This window comes from Sylvia atricapilla, chromosome 5 (assembly GCF_009819655.1).
Source record: "Sylvia atricapilla isolate bSylAtr1 chromosome 5, bSylAtr1.pri, whole genome shotgun sequence".
Taxonomy (NCBI): Eukaryota; Metazoa; Chordata; class Aves; order Passeriformes; family Sylviidae; genus Sylvia; species Sylvia atricapilla.
The window spans coordinates 10,593,929-10,616,290 of NC_089144.1; the positions used below are offsets into that span (position 1 = coordinate 10,593,929).

A 22,362-nucleotide genomic window follows, 5' to 3' on the forward strand; every position below is an offset into this window, starting at 1 on the left:
TGGGTCTGTGAATATATTTGATTTAAGAGTTGAGCTAAACTGCGTTCTCCTTGCTAATTATATTAGGTATTTTAGCAGGTTATTACATTACTGTGCTGTCACTTACTGTTACAGCTGGACTTATGTGTGTACCTGTTCTGTTTTGGAGCCCTGTGGCAGACCTCATTGTTCATGGGTCATAGAGGCTCTATTATATTAGACACTGATTTGGGTGACATGCCTTCAGTCTTCAGCAGACCAGATTAAGGGACCTTTCACCAACTCCCATCTTCTAGGAAAGGAATGTAGGAGGTGACTGTCAGTAAATCTGAATGCTCACTAGAAAGCATCCTTCCAGACAGAAGTGTGCAAGCAGTTTTCATCCCATTCATCTGTCTCTTGGCATTAGTTTGGGTATGTGGTGAGAATGAGAGTGTGGGGTCAATGTTCTCAGTTGCAGACTGGTGTCTAATTTCCTTTTCCTTTGTCCCGTTTTTATTTGTTTTCATCTGACAGTAGTACAATTGGAGAATTATTATTTCTAGAAACCAAAAATTTTGATCTACTGTTTTATCATAAAATACTAATATTAAATAAGGAGTATGATAATGCATTCATAGCTATACCTAGAAATAACTTATCTGTTCATCAGAGCAGTTTCCCAATAATGTTCTTACATTCTTGCTAAGATAAGATAAGATAATCTTGCTAAGATAAGATAATCTTATAAGATTGTATTTATACAACTGTATTAAAGGTGAGGGCTGTTTCGACGTGTGGAGAGTAACTTTTGTTAGCAATAATACTTCAAAAGCATATGCAAACTTACATCTTTTTGCAATATAGCACTTAGACTGAGAAAGCCAAAAGAGACTGTGTGCTAGTGAAAAATAAGGGGTCAGGTAGCTTTATATTGGCAGATTAAAACTGGGCAGCTGATGTTGATTTATTCTATTTTAAGTTTTGCCTTCATGAAAACTGGCAATACAGAATTTTTAATGTAGAAGGTAAATGTTCCTGCCTTACTGAAAAGTACATTTTCCAGAAAAGTACTAGTCAGGTACAGAATGGGCTGATACTGGACTCAGATTCAAGTTGCATCTGGAAGTCTGTCAAAGTCCTGACTGCCAGCAAAAAAAATGCTGTCAAGTCTCTTATGCTTTGAGTTTTCCTGAGAACAGCTTGTGCATCCTGAATTACTTCAGCAGTGGTTGATTGCACTGATTATTTCATCAGCTCTGTTTTAAGTTCTAGGGAAAATAATCTTTGGTGTAGGTTCTCGTAGGATGGAGCCAGGTAATTGATTTTAATGTTTTGGTGCTGTTTACTTTTTAAAATGCTGTATTAGTGCTGCATTAGTGTCACTGAGTTGCACAGGTTGAGAGAAATAGAGTAATTTGAGACTTTCTGCGTGCTCTTCTGTTTCCAGCTTCCTTTGGGCAAATCACTAAATATCTGTTGCTTGGCTATGAAATAAAACAACATATGCTTCATAGAGGCTTAGTTATTGGTTATGGAATGCATTTAAAAGCTAAAGCAAGGCAAAAAAGAGGTGAGTGAATCCTTGCATGGCTAATACCACAAAATGGAGCTTCCAAACAGGGGAAATTGTCAAGAACCATGTAGAACAGAGCTGGGAATGTGCAGAGCCATTGGCTTGCACCGTGTGACTGCAAACTGTCATCTTTCTCCTAGGAGCTGTAGTAAGTGTTTATATACAGAGAAATTTTAATAACTAGGCTAAATTTTTTTTTTTTTTTTTTTTTTTTTTTTTTTTTTGCTGCTTGTATATTTTGCAAAGATTGCAATTAGGACTTTTTAATGAAATAACAGAATTCATGATCTTGGGCACTTTGGTGTTTTCAGTAGGTGTAAATTATTGTTTGTTTGCAGTGGACATTTATTAGAGCCATAATAAATGTTCATTTCAGTGTAGCATTTTTTTAAAAATTCATATAATCACATAATGAAACAAGTGTTGTATTTTTTCCAAGAGACAAATGGAAAAAATAAAGAAGGAAACATTCCCACATAATCAAACATTATGATGATTGCAATAAATGTATCTCCAAACAATGTAGAATATTAATTAAATGTCATAGTGCCTAAATGCTGCTGATCCAAAAGCGACTGAGATGCTTTTGGAGATCCCTAAGTTTTCTGTGTTGGTACTAGAGCTTAATTTAACTAGCCTTTAGCCTTTGTGTATTTGTAGGTAGATAGATAGTTACAGGTAGGATTTGAGTCAAGAACAGCTCTCAGTACTTAAACCTGCCAGCTGATTAATGTTACATTTACTCTCACTTGTGTTGCTGTGCTTAATTTCCTCCCGTGAGACATTCCCTGTGCTTCTTGGAAGAGCATTTCACAAGAAGCATGTCTGCCAGGTGGTTCAGGGGGTTTTTGCTACAGGATGTTTTTGGACCTGCTCAGCAGTTAGGGTGCTGGTTAGGGTTATGGGTGCTGTAGGAGGATCCTGGGACTTGCAAGGCTGGTTTCCTAATAGTTAATGCAGAGGTTTTCCCAAACTCTTTGTTCTGGACAGTCTGGCTTGAGGTTAATGTTTTTCAGACCAGGATTGTAAATCAGACAGCAGTCCCATTTTTGCATAACTTCTCCCAACACTGAGCCTGCTCTGTATCTTCTCTCCATTCCAGTTGTCACTCCAGTATGGAGTGTCCCTTGAGATCGTCTTAAGTCCTCCCAAGAAAATGTTGCAATCTCTTCTTTTCAGGTAGACATCTGCCTTTCTGGTGATCCTCTTTCTGCCTGCCTCTGCCATTTGTCTTACATCTTCCTTCTTGGTGCTCTCCCCTTGTCTCTCAGCTGTTTACTTCCCTACATCCCTTTCTCTTCTGGTTACTGGCAAGGCTAAACATTTCTGTAAGTGCGAGGAATGTCAGGAATGTGCATTGGAGAGTCTGCAGCAGCAGTGGTCTGAAGGACTGTGGGCGGGTGGCCTATATTTCACTTGTGAGTGTTGCAGTGTCCTGCCTTTTTGCAATCTGTGTTGCTGTAGCTTTGCAGCTTTGCTGCGTGGGCTCAGTTAATAAGCCCTGCAGAGCTCAGGAGCTCTGCTCCTCCTGGATGATGGCTCTGTGCTCTGCTAGGGGCTTGTGTTCTTTGTAGGGAAAAGTAACCAAGACTGTTTCCTCTCCTGAATGGAACAGAGTTCTGACTACACCCAGTTGATGTGAGTGGGAAGTGACTATTCAGTGTCTCCTCTAATACAGGAATTCAGGAATGTGAAATGAGATGAACAGTTGGCAACGGTTGTGTTGCAGTTCTTTACACTGTGCTTTGGCCAGTCTTGAGACCTTTTACTGTTGATGGAACTTCAGGAAAGAAGATGCAGATGTTAAAACTTGAGTTACCTTTATGTATATAGGTAGGTATTTGAGAAGAATGTGTGTGGTAAACTGACAGACAAAGTAAGTTTAATTTTGACACAAGACAGTGACTCTTAAAATCATTCTCAAGGCTCTAGTTAATAAAACTTAGAGAAGTTAGGTAAGATTTCTAACAGTGTAGAAGTGGTCATCTATATGAATGGTCTGTGACATAGTCTGATTCACTGAGATTTTCCTGCAGTATCCATCAATAAACATTCGGTTATTTGTATTACATTATTCTTTGCAAGGTCATGGTATCGTGTAGTTTAGATTTTTAACATCCTTCATGGTTTTCAGGTCCATTAAGGTCATTCCCAGCTAATGTTTGAGGATTAATTTGGTATAGTCTAATTGTATAACTTCTTGCCAGAGTGCTATGGATAGTAAAACTTTAAATTAGTTTCAGTATCTGAAGATTTTCTCAATAGGAAGATAACTTACCCAGGCATGTAGTCAGCCCAGGACAGTGTAGAATCACTTAACTGAGAAAGCCCTTGAAGCAGACATCATAGGAAGCTTCTACATGATGTTTTTTTCTTAATAATCTCCCCTGATAATCAACAGTTTGCTTTTGTCAGGCAAATAGTAAATGCTGTGTTGAATTAAACATCTTGGCATTGTGTTTTTGCATGTTGCTTCTGAGTTCTGCATTTCTTTTGCTTGAGAGTTCTTTGGTGATTGCCATTATTCTCTGCAGTTAAAACTGCAGGTTTTAAGAGATCCATTCTCATACTATGTTAATATTTGTTGTCAAGTGACTCTATTGAGCTTAATAAAAAAATCATTATTATGGTTAGTTTTCTAAAACATAGTTGCTGCACACTTTTGTTATTAAAACCTTCTATTTATATAATTTAAAATTTATTAAAAGCTAGAAATCATAGGCCAAATCAGTACTTTCAACTATTTCAAAGAAAAGAAAAATGAATTAGTTCTTTTTTACAATTACTTTCTTAATTATTCACTTAATGCTGTTATTAACATGTAGAAGTAATGGACAAGATTTGCCTAATTAAAATGCTTTATTATAATTTGTTCTGCAGTTGGACACTGGTTCTGTATGGGTGTAGATATAAATGAAATGAGATGCCAAAGCTCATTTTAGGGGGAACCATTTTCCCTCTAAAGGGGCTGATTTGACTGCTTTAACCTGAACACAAACCAGCATTTGTGCTGATCTCATGAACAAGTTTATTTGGAAGTTATCCTTAATAAAATTACAGATGTCTGCATGGTCTTCGAAGTACTCGGACATCATCTTCTAAAATGGATAATCAAGTCCAATTATCAAGGCCTTCCTATCCGTTGTGTAAAAAGCATAATTCGACAGGTAAGTTTTGTTAATATTTTAATTAGGTTTTTCCACAGTTGTTAACAATTCGAAGGTTAGAATTATGATATTTGAACTGAACTCTAACTGCTATCTAAGGTAATTGTATTTTAATCTCAGTGGGGTTTGCAAGAGCAACTTAATGGGTAGCCTGCATTTCTGCATACAGGGGTTTTGGGGTTGTTTGCATTGTGTTTTTTACTTGAGGTTTCCTATGGTAAGGGAGTTTCCTGGGCAGCTTTAGAGACAAAAAAGTTAAAGCCATGAGTCTTCTTCATAGATACGAGGATACTCACATTAAATTGCAGTTTTGGTTGACGTGTCATGCTTCTAAATAAAATCTGGAAGCTAAATGATTTTAACTGTGGAAAATAATGATACCATGATGTTGATGATGGTGATGAACAAAAATGGTATCTCCCTGAAAAATGAAAATAGCCTGTTCTTTAAAGAAATTGCTGTCCGTCTGTATTTAAGTTTTTGTAGAGTCAGAGTGATAGCAAGTTGAAATACTTCAGAATATTTCACTGGGATATGTTCTTTCAAAGTATGTTCTTCTGCTAATCTGTAAAAATCAAGTTGCTGAGAGGCAGTTTTATGGAGAAAGTGTTTCAGCAAGGAGAAAGCATGTAATACATCACAGAGTGAATTCAGGGTTGGAAAGACTTGAAAGAGCATCAATTCCAACCATTAACCCACTGCCAAGTCCGCCACTAAACCATGTCCCTAAGTGCCACATCTGTACTTCTTTTAAATGCCTCCAGTGGTGGTGATGCCAGCGCTTCACTGGGCAGCCTTTTGCCTTGGCAGCATTATCAGTTCTTCAGGGAAGAATTTTTTCCTGATACCCAATCTAAACCTCCCTTGGTGCGACTTGAAGATACTTCTCTGGTCCTGTCACTTGTTACCTTGGAGAGCAAAGCGACCTCCACCTGGCTACAACATCCTTTCAGGCAGTTCTAGAGTGAAATCCTGCCTCAGCCTCCTTTTTTCTACGGACTAAACACCCCCAGCACTCTGCATCAGACTTGCACTCCAGACCCTTCCCCAGCTCTGTTGCCCTTCTCTGGACTTGCTCCAGCACCTCTGTGTCTTTGCTGTACTGAGTGGCCCAAAACTAAACACAGGATTTGAGGGTTTGTGTCCTCATCAGTGCCCTGGTCCTGCTGTCCATGCTGTTGCTGATACTGCCAGGGTGCCATTGCCCTCCTGGCCAGCCAGGCACACACAGGCTCGTGTTCAGACACAGTTAACCAGCACCCCCAGATCCTTCCCCTGGGCCACTTTCCAGCCACTCTGTCCCCAGTCTGTGGCACTGCCTGGGGCTGGTGTGACCCAAGGGAAGGACCCAGCACTTGGCCTTGTTAAACCTCACATAGTTCGCCTCAGCCCATCATCCAGCATGTCCAGATCCCTCTGTAAAGCCTTCCTGCCATCCAGCAGATCAAGGCTCCCACTCAGCTTGGTGCCATCTGCAGACTTTGCGTGGGTGCACTGATCCCTTTGTTCTGGTCATTGATAAAGATATTAAATGAGACTGGCCCCAGTACTGAGCCCTGGAGAACAGGTCATGGCTGCCAGCTGGATGTAATTCCAGAGTAAAAGCTCTGTTCCTCATCAAGCTCTTGTGCCTGGTGTCCATTCAGGTTTTTGCCCAGCAAACGGTGTACAGCCCAGCCAGTTCTGTGTTTTGGGAAGTAGTTGGAAGTGAATTAGATAAAAGGCTCTGAGCAGGCTGGTCTGATTCTGAGGTTAGACACAGCTTTGAAGGTGGTAGGACTTAGATGAAGGTTTGTGTCACACAGTCTTCCAACCTGAATTGCTTTTTGAATGTAGACAAAGGTAATTCAAACACTTCATACCTGAGAAAAGAGGAAGAGCATAGTCCTGAAAGATTAAAAAGCTTTTATTTTTGTGAGACTGGAATTAACTGTTTGGACTAGTGTGAGTGGCATTGTCAGGTAAGGCTTTCAGGTTGGTTATTAAAGATAGTGCAGATATTTATTCCTTTTCTACTTGGACAAAACTCGTGCTACACATTTTAAATACTGATTGCTGAAAGTTGAATATGAAGTAATTCGGTCATTGCATTGGTGTTACTGTGCATCAGACAATTCTGCTTCATAAGCTTCTGTAATTCCATGCTGCAATGGAAAATTATGTGGTTATGCTACTACTTGGTAATATATTTTTTCCAATTTTTTGGCTACTTTTGAGCGTTGGGATAAAATCAGGCTTATTTTAAAATGCAGCTGAAGGCTGAGTTTCTTAATAAATTCAGTTGCAATTTCAAGCATATATTAAAAAAGAAAAATCCCTCTGTAATTAGGTACTTCAGGGTCTAGATTACCTACACAGCAAGTGCAAGATCATTCACACGGACATAAAGCCAGAAAACATTCTGATGTGTGTGGACGACGCCTACGTGCGCAGGATGGCTGCCGAAGCCACCGAGTGGCAGAAGGCTGGTGCTCCTCCCCCGTCTGGCTCAGCAGGTATGAACAGGATATTCAAATGCAATGTAGGAAACTACCATCGGTATATTATTGCTAGCAGTAATTCACATTTTAAATAATTGCATGTGAAAAAAATGCCTGTCTGTTTTAATTCTTATTCCTGCTCTGGAAACTGTCGTAGTAAGGATTTCTTGGTGGTTTCACATGTTCAAGTTTTCAGGGTCTCCAGATGCATAAAAAGATTTATTGGTATAAACTTACTCCCCTCCCACCCCACAAACTGAAATGCCTGGGTTTTAGTCACGCTGGAAACTTGAATCTCTATTATTGAAAATCATTAATAATCTTATATAAATTATTTCTAGTTCTGTTACAAGTTCATCAGCATCCTTGTGGAATCATGTTCATTTCTGTCTGTTATGACTTACTCTTAAGATGCAATGAGAAGTTTTATATCCATAGTTTTTCACTCTTAAAAATGGAATTCATTGTGCCTAATTGAAGTCGTGGTAAGCTCATTTTCCTAGGGGTACAAAATGTTTTATGTTACGCTTGCCAAGAGTTTAGATAGGAACTGTACCTTGTGTTTAGCTAGGAGACGCCAAAGTAAAAAGTTCACAGCAATAAGCAGAGACAAACAAGGAGGAAGTGTGACTTTTCTAATGATTTTCTTTTTAGTACTGTGTACTATATATTTTTAGTACTGTGGTTGCTACGAATTTGCCAATTGAGCACATCAGCTACAGGCTGTGGGGAAGTAATTCCCTTTGTAATAACTATCAGAAAATATATCACAGATTAAAATCTGTGAGGTATGCTAAAAATACTTTCTGTATTGGGAACAGTGGTGAGAATCCATTTCATGGCATTCTATACTTTTAGATGAAAAATTGTATAAATGATGAATATATTATATTGAATTTGACAAAATGTGTAATCACATAGCCAGAGATTTTATGTTGTGTGGAAATAACTTGATTTTGTTCATGCAGCCTTTATATTGCTTCCTGACATTAAAATAAGTATTCTTTTAAGGAATGATGTTCTTATCACACTTAATTCTTAGCAAATTGTAACTAAATATATGGCTTTCCACAGGAGCTGAAGATGCGTTCTCTTTGCAGCATTGCAGGAATAGATTGTGTATAATTTCCCTTTATATAGCAGTGATAGTGCTCAGGTTTAAGAATCTTTTTGAAAACCTTGCCCTTTCAGGGATATTCAAGCAGGCTTTTCCTTGAGCTTAGCAGCAGGATCTGAACATATGAAACAACTCTGTATATTTTATTTGGCATTCCTTAATTTCCATAGGCCCGTGTGTCTGTGGAAATTTGTGAGAGGTTCTCCCCCATTCAGTTCCTCTTGCTCACTTTCACTTTACTTCTGTCTCCCATATTTGGTTGTTTCTGTTGGTTCTGATCACAGGGGGGAGGTTTTCTGTAGCCTGTGGTGCTCTGTGCATGTGGCAGTCAGCACTGCCATCTCATCAGACCCAGTCACTGATGGCATCCTGCTCAGAGGTGCTCAGAAGAGGCCAATGCTGGAGCTGCTTTTTCTGTGATATGGTGTGTTTTTTGCCTTAGGCACTTCTTCATGCCTCCAGCCCTAGCAATCATACTGCCTTCTTTCACAATAAAAAACGTGAATATCTGGCTTTTCTATTGTGTACAACACAGTAGTTGTATTTTTGCTAATATTCCCTGAACTGTTTAAACCAGTCTATACCTGCTCTGCCAGCTGACTACATACATTTAATCTGTGACAGCTCTGCAGTCGTTCAATGTCTTCTGTCCACTCTTTATGGTTCAGCCTTTTTTTTTTTTTTTTTTTTAAATTTCATGGACTCTCTGCCAACCACAACACAGTGAACATAGATAGCTGCTAGCTCCTTCCAATCTCAGATGCTCTGATGGAGACATCAGATGATTTCAGGCAGCACATACTTGTAAAGAGTAAAAAGTCTGGCTAACAAAATAAACTTAGCACTGCTTTATTTAGTTAAAAATGTTTTTCAATTATTTCTACTAGGTTTTTGTTTTATAGAGTTGTTTTTGAAAAAGAAAACCTTTATTTCATTTATCATTTATTTTTTGTCTTTTTAGTGAGTACAGCTCCACAACAAAAGCCTGTAAGTATTGTTATATAATACAATCTAACTGCCTTTTTTTCTGTGTTTCTCTGGGTATTAATATGTATTAAACTGTTAGTAGCCTCAACCCTTTAAAAAACCTTCCTTTGAATAAAGCTTTTATCTTTCAAAGAACATTTTTCTTTTTATGTCTCTGGCCTTACCACTCTTAAGCACAGTATTTCTGTGATGGAAATCCTCACAGACAGACAGTTCTATAGCTATGTCAAACTAAGTTAAGCATTGCCATTTTCTTCTCTTGAGGAATAATCCATTCGTTCAAATCCTGACAAAAATGGGTGAATGCACTGAATATTGTGCATTGCAGATACCTTAAGGGCATAAAGGCCTTAATCATCAAGGCCTGAAAGTTGAGGCAATTTTATGTGGTTTGAAAGATCTCTTTGCCATGTGCATATAGCAAATTACCAGTGGTAATACAGCCTTTCAGAAATACCTGTGGTCAAACCTGCTTTCTGTGTGTACTTTCTGTGTATAATTTCAGTGGATATACAACATGGATGAAAATGATTAGGGTTGTGAAATTTAATGTCTTGTTTAGACTATCCCATGGCTTTTTAGGAAGATAACAGGATTAGCAGATAAACCTTTGAGGAAATGTTTCTCTCTGTTCCTTGTACTTTATTTTTTGATGATATTAGGATTTCTTACTGTTAGATTTAAACAGTGAATGAAAATTGGATAGATCTCATTTACCAGAGAGTAAAAATAGAAGCCACAATTCAGTTAAAATGGAAAGAAATGTTTCAATCCAAGCTTTGATGTGTTCATTTTTCATTTCCTTGTTGTTGTACCTGAGTTTTTAATCCTTATGTTACATAAAATAAGAAACTACATAATGGCCATCTGCTCTTTGTAATTCATATGTTTTGGGCCAGAAGGGAGTAATAAAAATGCTTTCCTTATGCAAGAAAATAAAACAACACAGGTTTTATTTTAAAATTCACTGTTTTCAGTCTCTTGAGATTTCTCGTGTCTTTTATCTCAGAATACTTTAGTTGGTTATTGCCTGCATTATACAGAGAGAGAGAGATCAGGTATTAAATTTATATGCAAACAACTAATATGATGCCCTATTATTTTTTATATTCAGTATCATCTGTTAATCTGGATTGGCATTCAAGATTGTGTTTACTCAAGGCTATAGGATCACAGGAAATTTATTATGGCATCTTAGATGTATAGATGCATTTTGCTCTTATATCTAATAACAATCGTGTAAAAACATGATTAACTCTGAAATTTTGGTAGATTTTTTCCTCCTATAATCCTAAATCATTCTTGATTTGAAGTAAACTGGAAAAAGCAATATAATTACTAAATTAATTGCATCTAGTATTTTCAAAAAAATGGTAATCACACTGTAAATGAGTTTGGTGTGAGATGCATTGAAAATAATTAATTACCTTTTTCGTTCTTTCTTTGGTATCAATATTTCAGGTTGGAAAAATATCCAAAAACAAAAAGAAGAAGCTGAAGAAAAAACAGAAGAGGCAAGCAGAGCTGCTGGAAAAACGCCTGCAGGAAATAGAAGAACTAGAACGGGAAGCTGAAAGGAAAAAAATAGAAGAAAATGTAACCTCAGCTGTACCATCAAATGAGCAAGAAGATGAGTACCACCCAGAGGTGAAACTAAAAACAGCTGATATAGAAGAGGTAGTAGATGAAGAACCTGGAAATGACGATGGTTAGTATTACTTGTTTTTATTGACCCTGGATTTACTGTTTCAGAGGGGAAAGTAATTGTGCAGTGTTGCATCGGTAAAATTGTAACTACAAAACCTAAAAAGGTAAAGAAAAATCAAACCTATTACAGAAGTGAAGAGAGCCATCAGTAGCAGTCTATAGCTACATACAACTCGAAAAAGCAGGTAGAAAATTCAACAGAACAGTCACCATGCCACATTAAGTGGAATAACTGAGTATCCTGGTGAAGTAGAAGAACAGTAAGATGTATTTTTCTGTAATATTATTGTAGTAGTTGGTGTCATGACTGCTTTCCCTTTTCCTTAGAGTGGTTGTTGTAATGATCTATCAGGTAACAAAGATTGCAACTTCTTCACTAAAACGTTTGATACATCTTGTTAAAATTCCTGTTCAGTCCTGGTGACTTGGACCATAGTCATTATGGTGCAGCTCCATTCTGGCTTCTCTGATTCTCTTGTCAGCTCTTCAGTCCTGATAAAAATGTGATTACTGAGACTGTAGTTCAGCTTGGTTTGTTTTTGTTCTGCTCTTACAGAGAATTTTCCTACTTCTGTGATGACTCCCTGTTGACACAGATGGAATTCTAGACTTTTAAGAGCTTGCTTTCAAGACCTCATTCATCTTCCCTTCATAACATCATTTTCTTCTGGGTTGTTCCCTCCTGAACCACTTCCATTGTTTATTTTTCCAACAGCCCTTCCTAGTCCTTTCCTTTGCCTTTAAATTAGATTTTAAGGTTTGAGTATTTCAGTGATACTCAGTGTTTCCTTGTGTGGTATGTCAGAAGTCAGGTAGTTAATGAAGAGGTAAAAAGGATGAATGCCTAATTTTAGTCTGGTTTACTGGTGTATGATGTAATGTGTTGCTTGCTGAAATTTTTCAGGTGAAGCAGAAGATCAGGATGAAAAAGAAGACACAGAGAAGGAAAACACTGAAAAAGATGATGATGTTGAGCAGGAACTTGTCAACACTGACTCTACAGACCCTAAGTGGATAGAATCCCCCAAAACAAATGGCCATATTGTGAACGGCCCATTCCTATTGGAACAACAGATTGAAGATGAGGATGATGAGGAGGAAGAATGTCCCAATCCAGAGGAGTATAATCTTGATGATCCAAATGCAAAAAGCGATTACTCTTATAGCAGCTCCTATGAACAGTTTAATGGTGAATTGCCAAATGGACGTCATAAAATTCCGGAGTCCCAGTTCTCTGAATTTTCAGCGTCAGTGTTCTCTGGGGCTCTAGAGTCTGTAGCTTGTGGTTCTGCTGTTTCTGAAGGATCAACTGTAACTGAAAGAGAGGAGAGCAGCCCATCTCATGACAGGAGCAGAACGGTTTCAGCTTCCAGCACTGGGGATTTGCCAAAAAGTAAGTGCTCTTCTGAATGACTTTTAGCATGGTCTAGTAGCATGGGTATTGTATAACTAAAAGAGGCAGGTAAATGGAGTACAAAGGCACTGGTTAGGTTAAGAAAGGATCGTTTAAGTAAATTGGATGATTTTTCTTGCAGAACTGTGATTTATGGGTTATTTTCCACTTCAGAACTTGCTTTAAAGGGGTGTTAGCTAAATAATCATAAAATAAATATTTGCTCTGACAAGTTAGTTTACACGTGAAAGAGAAAAGGAAATCTGTAGTTGTAAATAAACATGATTCCTGTAGTTCAAAGGTAGAAGATGAGCATAAGATCATGTAACCTGACATCCTTTGGTAACAAGTAAGTAATATACCATCTTTTAGGCCCAGTAACCTTTATTATTGGCTTAAAGCATATTTTTCAAAGAGAAGAATACCTGTTCTTAAATGGACAAATAAAATGATAATCTAGTGTGAATGAAGTATGTTCCACTGCTTGGTACTCTGTATTGTTTCAGAAGAATTGTAGCAAGTTTGAACTTGTCTGGCTGCAGCTTCTATATTTTACTTCTTATCACACCTTTACTCAGTCATATTGGGAAATTCTGTAATATGCTGTGTTTTCATTCATTAATTGTTCTTTCTGTGTCAAGCAGTTCCTGTCTTAACCTTTTATTAATACTCAACAGGGCATGTTGCCAACCCTCAACTCATTATGGCTTTTCTATATTCAGCATGGTTTTGGACATTTAAATTCTGGCCATCAATCCAGAACTTTTGCCTGTAAATCCTGTTTGCCTGTAAATCCATTTGAAGACATGGAAGGTGAAATCTTGGTGTCACTGCAGAGAGCTGGATTTCTGCCATTGAATTAAATAGCTTCAGGATATTACACATAGGTCTTACTGAAGTGCCAGTGGTTAAATGATAAATATATGGCTTTCAACTTTAATAAAGAAAATACTGAGACTAAATCTGTAAGTGGATGGAAGAAAATGGGAGCTTAGGGAGAAGATCACCAAGCCTGCCATCTACATTGTCACAGATGAAGTTACTAAATTTAAATAGAGCTGCATTGAAAAATGCAGTCAGGTGTATTTCTTGGTTTAAGACTTCAGAAGAGCAATTCACACAGTTTATTACAGGGTCTGACAGGTAAGGTAAGAAATATGAAATAAAATACAGCTCAGTAGAACTGCATTTCTGGAAGATGCAGGCAAATAAGGCTTCTAATCCATCTCCTTATACTCTAAAGTCCCTGAAACAATATAGAGGAGGTTCCTAGATGCGTGGTAGTTTCTTCTTTGTTCTGCCAGCTGTATATAGGCAGAAAGGTTCCACTGCTGTTTTCCTGGGGTGGTGTGTAAAATCCTCATGTTTTCAGAGATTGAAGCTGCTTTTCTCCTCATGGAAAAAGCTTATCTCCATAGCTGGAGAAACAAACCTACTTTATTCCTCCTTGATGTTGTCCCATCAGTTCACACACCTTTCTTGCAAAGAAAGAAGACAGACAGTAAATTCAGGGATAATTGACCTTTTTTGAAGAAAGAGGAAAAGCTGAATGTAACAGATATTAATGGCATCAATAATAATATTAAGTATAATGGTAATAAAACAGATGAAGGTATTTAGAAAGAAGCAGCGTACAGGAGGTAGAGGCTATTTAATATTTTTAAATTGTGCTACATCCTTTTTCACCATATCTTTTATCCTTTCTTGTACTGAAGTAGACTTTAATTTGTTCCCCTTTCTCTAGGCATGGCTATGCATTGTTAAGTGACATGGTCTCATCTTTTTTTGGGGGAGTACTTGCCTTATTCGGTGCACAAACCAATTTGTGTTCAGTGGATGAGCAGTTTTTATCTTTTTCAAGTTTTCACTGCATGACCAATGCCCTGAAGATAGATCTGTAATTTCCTCACGACTCTCCTCCTCCTCTTTCCAGTGTTTGAATGTTTGCTAAGTACATTGTCATGCTGAGACTGTGAGAATTAAGGTGATATTTCTTAATTTTTATGGAACTAGGACACAGAAGTGTTCACTACTTTTGTGCACAGGTTAAGCTTATTTGGATGCTTTTTTGTGAGCAGTTTCTGGAAAATACACTTGTTCTGACTTTACTTTCAATTCTGTATTTGACAAACAATTCTGTGTTTGTCAAATACAGAATCCAAGAATTCATCTTTAAGAGGAGACAGGACATAAGCATCCTAAGTTTTTAGAAAAACACAAAATTATAGGCACTTCCCTATTAGCTGCTCAGGTCTCTCTCTAAGGAAAAGGTTGAGGAAAGGCATTGTTGCCTGGTGCCATATGCAGATGTCTTAGTCATGAGGCTTTTCCCCACCCTCATTCCACTTTATTTACTGCAGTCCTTCAGCAAGATGGGCAGGAAGGATTTATCTAGCTTTTTTTTTTTTTTTTTTTTTTTTTTTTGGGGCGCAAAGACTGACAAAGGTCCTGTTATTACTTCAGTAATGCATGTGATTGTGTTAAAAAATTACACTGTACTATGCAGCATGTTTTTAAGGGAAGACTTCAATATTAAGCTTACTAGTTTCTATCTTTTGAGTGTTTTACTTCTATCCTTATGTTGGTGCTTTTTATAACTTGAGTCTTGGGCTCCATTCCAGCATTTTTAAGACATTTGTTTGTTGAGGTCACTGCCCCCTCTGCTTTTATTCCTGTGTTTTTATTCCCTGTCTCCTCCAGTGGACCCTGCCACTTTCTTTTCTGGCTGGCTAATACTCAGTGCTCTGATGACCCATTCAGGCTTCCTGTGCCAGCATTTGAAGATCTCCATCTGATTTCAGTCACTCCTGATGCCCCATTTAGACATCCAGTATTCTTTGTCCTTGTCCCCTGTCTGGTGTATTTTCCTCTTCCAAGTCTTTCACCAGTTTATCAGATCATTGCAGTCACAAGTGCTGTTTTGGATCTAGTACCTCTTTCTTATCTTACCTTCAGTTTCCAGTTTACACCTTGTAGCTCTGGGACAAGGAAACAGAGACCAGTCCTGTGCTTCCCTGAGATTTGTGATACCTGGTTCTGCCTTCAAGTCATCTGCTTTCTTTCCAAGGCAGTTGAGGAATTAGCAGGTGGAATGTCATAAGAGAGCAAAGCAGCACCTCCACCGATCTGTGTTAAGGTTTCAGTGTTCCAAGAGCCTCTAAAGATTACAAGATAATTCAGATTAAAGTTCTGCCATTTTAGTCTGGGTCATAATTGATGCAAATAGAACCTTCAGACAACTTTGAATGCTGAATAATTTGTGAGAAGGATGACAGCCCCCTAGACTGTCAAATTAGCCAGGTTTCAGTGAGTCTTTTACCCCTTGGGATAGATTTACAAAACAGAACAAAACCAAACAAACAAAAACCCAGCCGGATTTTATTTACTGTAGCCAGGCATGGAAGTGCAGGATTTATTTTTTCAACCAAACTGTTCCAAGAACATACCTTTCATATGTGTGGTGGTTGAATTTTTGGAGTCTGAGTTAACATTTTCATCTGAATCTGTTCTGGGAAACAGATACACTGGTTTTGCTTAGAAGTTCTTCTGGGCATTGTAGTAATAGTCATTTGGCAGCTAAAAAGCGCAAAAACAATTCACTTGAAGAAATAAGGATATTTAGAAATCAGGGTAAGATATCCTATTTATGTTGCTTTAATTTCTTGTAACATTCAGCAAATTATTTTGATGTCTTCAGTGTGTGACAGTGCTGAACAAAGTGGCAAGGCAAAACTGCTTAGAGATAATTGTGGGTTTAACATACTAACTGTTCTGCATTTTGCTTGTGGTAGCAAAAACTCGTGCTGCTGACTTACTGGTGAATCCACTGGACCCAAGAAATGCAGATAAAATTAGAGTTAAAATTGCTGACCTGGGAAATGCCTGCTGGGTGGTAAGTGTAACTCCATCATTTTAGCTGTTCACTATTTAGAACAGGTTTTTTATAGTCCTTTTTTTTTCCATTAATATGGTTCTTTCTGTTTTAGCATAAACACTTCACAGAAGACATCCAGACAAGACAGTACAGATCCATAGAGGTTTTAATAGGAGCAGGTTACAGTACACCTGCAGATATCTGGAGTACAGCATGTATGGTAAGAACAATGCAATGTGTGTTTTACAAGAGTAGAGCTCTTAAAAAGAGTTGTTTTTTAAGTGAGGAAACCTGATGGGGATGGTTTTGACATGTTCACACAAATACATTATGGTAAATGATGTTGTATCAGAAAACTCTGATGATTTCTTCCCTTTCTTTCAATTTCTCAAGCCTTAATCAAAAGGAAATGTTTTGGAGAGCGCATCTAATTTTCATGTGATGTGTTTTAAACATGTAGTCAGAAACATGCAGGTTTAGAGAGAAAATATGTCTATTTTGAATGACAAAATGTAACTGAAGAAGTACAACTGCTTGTTTCATTCTAGTCTTAGACCCTGTGCTACTGTTAGCTGTGATTACATTCCTTTTGCTTGTGTAAAGTAGCAAAACAGTGAAATACTTTAAATTGGTGCCAAGTGCAGTGAAGACATGGATTGAAATAGGCTTGGTTCTGAACTTTCAAGAGAATGAGTTCAGTTTATTGGCATAAAATACATGGTAACATTCTGTAGAATTAGTTTTAATATAGAACTGAAATTAAAGCTTTTTAAGAGTCTTCAGAGAACAGAAAAAGTGGAAACTTAATCATGCTGCTTTCTGAAACCCTCTAGTACCTCTTTGGGGATGAACAAGCAGCAAGCATCTTCTCATTAAAGATAGTATGTATTTGAAAAAACAAATTTAGGAATACCTTTGCCTATTTTAAAATTGAAAACTTAATCAAATCTTTATATTTTACAAATACATGTCTGATAAGAGTAAGTGTGTGAGGAGGAGGAGAAGACTCAAATACTAGACACAGTTTGCAGGCGTGGGTGATGAGAAGAATTACACAGCTCAGAGGGAGAGGAGGAGGATTGAAAGGAACATAAAATCCTACAGATACTGTAAGTTCAGCAGGCCATGTGTTGGAAGTAACTAACCCATAAGTGAAATTAAAGTGTATTTTCTCTGGAGTTTAATACTAGCTTTGCCTTTAGTACACTGAAAACCCATCAATTTCCAAATTTACTCTTCTGTTTGGGGACAAAATGGAGATTTTTTTTCTATTACGTTAGAAACAAATCATATAAAATGTTACACAGTTTCTTCTTTAATTCTTTTAATTACTCTTCTCTTAACTAACTACAGAAGCATTATAGAGACTTTTTTCTGTTACCTAGTATGTTGTAAACCTCAGTTGAACTTGATAACCTTTTATTTTATTGGACACCCTGCATTCATCTGTAAGTTGTACCTATTGCTGCTAATTTTGTAGTCTTGTATAGTCCTTTAGTCCTGTAGCTAAAGGCACATAAAGCAGGCTGAAGTCTATCTAGAATTCTGTTTAAAGTTAGGAGGGTACTAATTAGCAATATCACACCTAAGGAATATAATATTCTTGCAATACTTGGTGCTGCCCAGCCTATTACAACTTCTCCTATGTGTTGTATAAGTGTTACTGCTTTCTTCAAACTCAGGGAAAGAAAAAAGCCTAAAGCATCACTGCCACTGGAGGTATCTTAACTCAGATTCACAATTAGGTATGAAATTTCAGTTATTTTAATGAGAAAAATGTATTTCTTCTTTTTTGTTACGTAAACCTTGCAGATGGTAAAGCATTTGAGGCAGAGGTGCTGTAATTCTGTCTTCTGTCACAGTCTTTAGGTTTTTGTCCTTAAGAAATGCGGCAGAAATATTATGACATTACAACAGTGACATACAGTTGTTGAATCGAGTTGTCATCATGGTATAGTTGTGTGAAAAGTAGAGATCAGCCTCTCAAGCTCATAGAAAAAACTCATCATTTGAAAGCCCCCAGGATCTGTTTGCATTGCTGTGTGTCTGAGAAAATTGGTCAGAGCACTGGGAATGCAGATCCTGGATCAGATGGAAAACTGCTCTGAGGTAGGGATTGCCTTGAAGACCTTAATACCTCTTTCTGCAGAGGACTTGTAACAGAGATTAATGACCAGGAAAGCAGTCTGATGTGGAACTGAAAACTCCCAAATAAGTTATTTAGGCTGTCTTTGGAAATTAAGATGTTTCGAATCCCTTAGGCAGTCAAGAACTGTGAAGTGCCAAAGTGTTTTAATGCTTTTACAGCCCCACTTGGCTTTCTCAAGTTTGGTTTCCTTGTTGTACCTAGATTTGGTTCAGAAGATGCCCTTCTAGGTTATCTTGCTCTTGTTTCGTATTTAATTCACTCTGTTCTATGTTTACTGTGTTTTCAAAGGGATTGTCTGCTGGAGCAGGTGGTGTTTGTTTTCAGCCAAAATACACCTCAGATACCCTGTTAGCCTTGTTGCCCAGTGCTCCCAAAGGAGAGCAGAAGCGACTTTGCTTGTACAAGCCCTGAGTCATTAAGGGCATTTTTGGAAGCAGTACTGTGAAAAATGAGTGGTCCAGCAGTATTTCCATTACTTTTTCCTTGGCACGTTTCCATCTGTCCATACTTCACTTAATGTGACAGCACCAAGCATACATGAACACTGCTTAGCTTGCAGAATAGATTTTCTCTATGTGTTTTGTATCCACTGCTGTGTCAGATATTCTAGCTCACATCTCCTTTTAAAAATTGCCACAAAAAGGCCTTTCTTGGAACTTAGTGTCTGTAGGGTTTCTGTGTCAGAGATTTGTGTATATAAAACACACCAATCTTTTTATGTGTCCTGGATTATATGAAGTGTGACTGGATGCTTGGTACCAGGATTCACCTGGGGTCTTAACTTGATCTTGTGCTTTATAGATCTCCATTTGAGCCTAAGTTTTTCACTGCCTTGTTGCTTGCTAATGAAGTAATCCTGCTCACTGAGGGTAGCACTAACCATGAGTAGCCCAGCTACTGGTTCTTGTATTGGCCTGTATTTATGACATAATGTGTTAAGGACAGAAGGTTGTGTTTTATCCAGCAGCAGTAGAACAATGTATTTTTCCATCATGCCTTTTGCCTGTCCATTTTACACAGTCTTTAATAATAAGTGTGAAGATGAGGTTTTTAAGCAAGGCCTCTGATAAACAGGCCTTGGGTATGCAAAGCATCTCTGTTCCTGTGTGCACAGCAACTTCCAGAATATCCCCTTATGGATTTTCTGGGATGTGGTACATTGTGTCTAAATGGAGAGCATTCCTTACCTGGGCTCAGTTAGTTTGGGATGGCTTTGTCTAGCCAGGAGCTTGATGGTTTTGATGCAGCTTCCAGGAGAGAATAGTCCTGATGTATTTGTATTGACTTTAGTATGACACTAGCCAGTTTCTGATCAGGATTACTTGTGCTGGGAGTGTATGGAATCAGAGCCATGTAAGGGCTCTACCCAAACAGCAAAACAGGGCAAAGTAACTCAGGGCTAATAATCTTGCAGTGCTGTTTCTTTGGTGTTAAGTCAGTGAGTAAGTAGCATTGCAAGCCAGCAGCCTGTGAGCTGAACCTTTTAATTTTTAATAGTTTAGCATGGCCCAATTCTTGTGCCCCAAACTTCTTTGAATCAGGTTTAAAGGATGAATGTGATTATCCTAAGACCAGTACCAGTCCTCTGCTCAGGTGATCTGAGTCTCTAAGAAAAAACAAAGGAAGGGAAGAAAGAGGATGATGCATGTCTGTAGAGGCTGCCTGCATGCATGAAGTGCTGTGAAGGAGGTTAGATGTCAGTGGGCTTTTCCAGACCACAGCAGAGTTCTTTGCTTGTTCAGTGCTTGGCAAAGAATTCCAGAAAGTGTAACTTACGTTTTTTCTCTAGACTTTGTCATTTGCTGGACATGAATAAGTTTGGTTAGGGAAATTGTACAGTGCTCTTTTATTTTTCTTTTAACATTGTGGCCTGTTTAAGTGGAATGAATATTCAGCTGGTCTCATGGAAAGCTAGGCACTGGGAATCTCTCCACATTTACTAAATTCTAGAAGATGTTCCTTTCCTGTACTAAGCTCTAATTTAATTCTGCCAACAGGCAGGTGCATCTCTCATTTTCACCCAAAAAAGGGAATAAATCTGGAGCCAGCAGTACCTTTGACAGGATTGAAAACACTCTTGATGATGTAGTTGTATTGGTTTGAATTTCCACGTGAACAATGTTGAGCGGGTTGCTTTCTTTAGAGCAGAAACTGAACAGACACTGAGTGATTTAGCATTTCCTAAATCCCAGAAAACATGGAACACAGTACTCCACTGCTGCTGCCAAGAAATCCTGGCAAGATAAAGGAGTTTTAGTACTGGCAGACGGCATCCCTTTGTATTGCTTCTGGAAATGACTGCAAGCACCATGATTCCACTGCTTTTCCGTGTTCCAATCTCTTTGGATTGGAGACAGGAAAAGTGCCTCAAGTGGTGAGTCTCATCATCTGACTTTTGTTCATTACCTTTGGTTTGAGCTGTGGGGAAGAGGTGACTGTGTCACAGGCTGGGACATGAACAAGGCTTTTAAAGTTTTTAACACTTTTCTGAGGTGTCTTTTGTGGAGAGTTGTGATTCCTGCAGTCTTGTTTTTGTAATAAGACCTAGAAAACAGATGACAGCTATGGATCAGCAGGAAGTCAGAGAAGGTGAAAATTGTACTTGGTGTTTTATCTACCCAAAGAGAATACAGATGATGGAAGAAAATGCTACCAGATGTGAGAGAAAGGGGACAAGGCAAAGAGCTTTCAAAACAAGGGACATGCTACTACAAGGCAAGCAAGTTCACAGCAGTGGGGTTTATTCATGGGCATTTCTGTTCATGTGAGAGAACTCATAGGAACAGAATGAAGAATGAGCAGGATATCATAAGTTATGTTAAGATTAAACCTACATATAAGTACTTGTAGGTAAATTGCAGGCTTGTGCCCCCAGTTTGCTTCTTTGTATGATGTTCTCTGATGTGAAGTGGAGAGGTAACTGTCCTTAACTACTCTTCCACTGTTGTAAGCAGGGAAAAAATGATCATGTCTCCATGGGATCATGAGTATCATCATGTTAGTATGTGTGAGTGGCACATACCAAAGGTGTGATGACAAGCCTCAGTCTGCACAGAAACGGTATTTTGAGGAAAAATGGAAAATCAAAAATGTGGTTTCGAGGGGAGAAGAAGCTGAAGTTGCTATGCACATATTTTTCAGTAGGCAGATACAGTACAGAATGCTGTTATTACTCGCTGTACACCCTTTTTGAAGGTGGTGGGTGGACAACCTGAAACACTCGAAAGAAAATGATTTCCCAGAGGAGCTGACTTTCCAAAGCAACCACTCAGTATGTGCATGATTCCAAGATGGAAGTAGAGCAAATAAAAGAACCCTGTTTCCTTTCCAAGCATGCCATGCAAATCTCTGTTTTGTATGTTTGGCCTTCCTTACCAGGCACTAACCATGCAAAACACCTTTCATACTCTTCCCGTTGCCTGGCTGCAGAGGGGGATGTCCATGGGAGAACAAACTGTCACCTGGTGTGTGTATCTCAGAAAGCTTTCTGATCTTCTTTCCGTGCTCCCACTGATCTGTGGAACAGTGTTCTTCAAACCAAGCCTGTTTTTAAAGCCGTTACAGTCTTCTCATTCACATCTCTTCATTTCAGCTGGGGCAGAGAAGCTCTGGGCGAGAGCACATCTCATCTGTCAAATTAATAATTCTGGCCTATAGCTTGTTGTTCTTTTTCAGCTGGGGTTTCAATTCAGGGAAGCTGATGCAGTCCAAGTGAATTGTTCTTCCAGTGCTCTCCCAGACAGCTTTCCCTAGGCATGCATCCATTTTCCAATCACCAGATTGAGTACACAGCTGTCACACAGTGAAAATGTAGCCATTTCCAATTGTGTGGTTAGATATGGGTCCATTATATAGTGATGTCACCAGTTCTGTGCTGTGGTAGGTTCACATACAATCGTGTGGCAGGAAAGAAATAGAGCCTCTTCAGAGGCTATACAACAGCAGTGTTACCAT

The 22,362-nt window shown here is 38.4% G+C and overlaps 2 protein-coding genes across 6 annotated transcripts in view; both read left to right on the forward strand.

Annotated features, from left to right (window-relative positions):
- The window catches only part of SYPL1 (synaptophysin like 1), a 362,670-nt gene extending 347,382 nt beyond the window's left edge, over positions 1-15,288 (forward strand). The window contains exon 6 of the mRNA XM_066318696.1: positions 15,274-15,288. The gene's annotated coding sequence lies outside the window, so the exon portion shown is untranslated. The remainder of the gene's footprint in view (positions 1-15,273) is intronic.
- The window catches only part of SRPK2 (SRSF protein kinase 2), a 130,268-nt gene that overhangs the window by 94,916 nt on the left and 12,990 nt on the right, over positions 1-22,362 (forward strand). For all 5 annotated transcript variants that reach the window (XM_066318683.1, XM_066318687.1, XM_066318686.1 and 2 more), the window contains 7 exons: positions 4,595-4,701; positions 7,031-7,196; positions 9,260-9,285; positions 10,747-10,993; positions 11,897-12,385; positions 16,177-16,277; positions 16,372-16,479. In XM_066318683.1, coding sequence (XP_066174780.1) covers positions 4,595-4,701; positions 7,031-7,196; positions 9,260-9,285; positions 10,747-10,993; positions 11,897-12,385; positions 16,177-16,277; positions 16,372-16,479 — 1,244 coding nt within the window. The remainder of the gene's footprint in view (positions 1-4,594; positions 4,702-7,030; positions 7,197-9,259; positions 9,286-10,746; positions 10,994-11,896; positions 12,386-16,176; positions 16,278-16,371; positions 16,480-22,362) is intronic.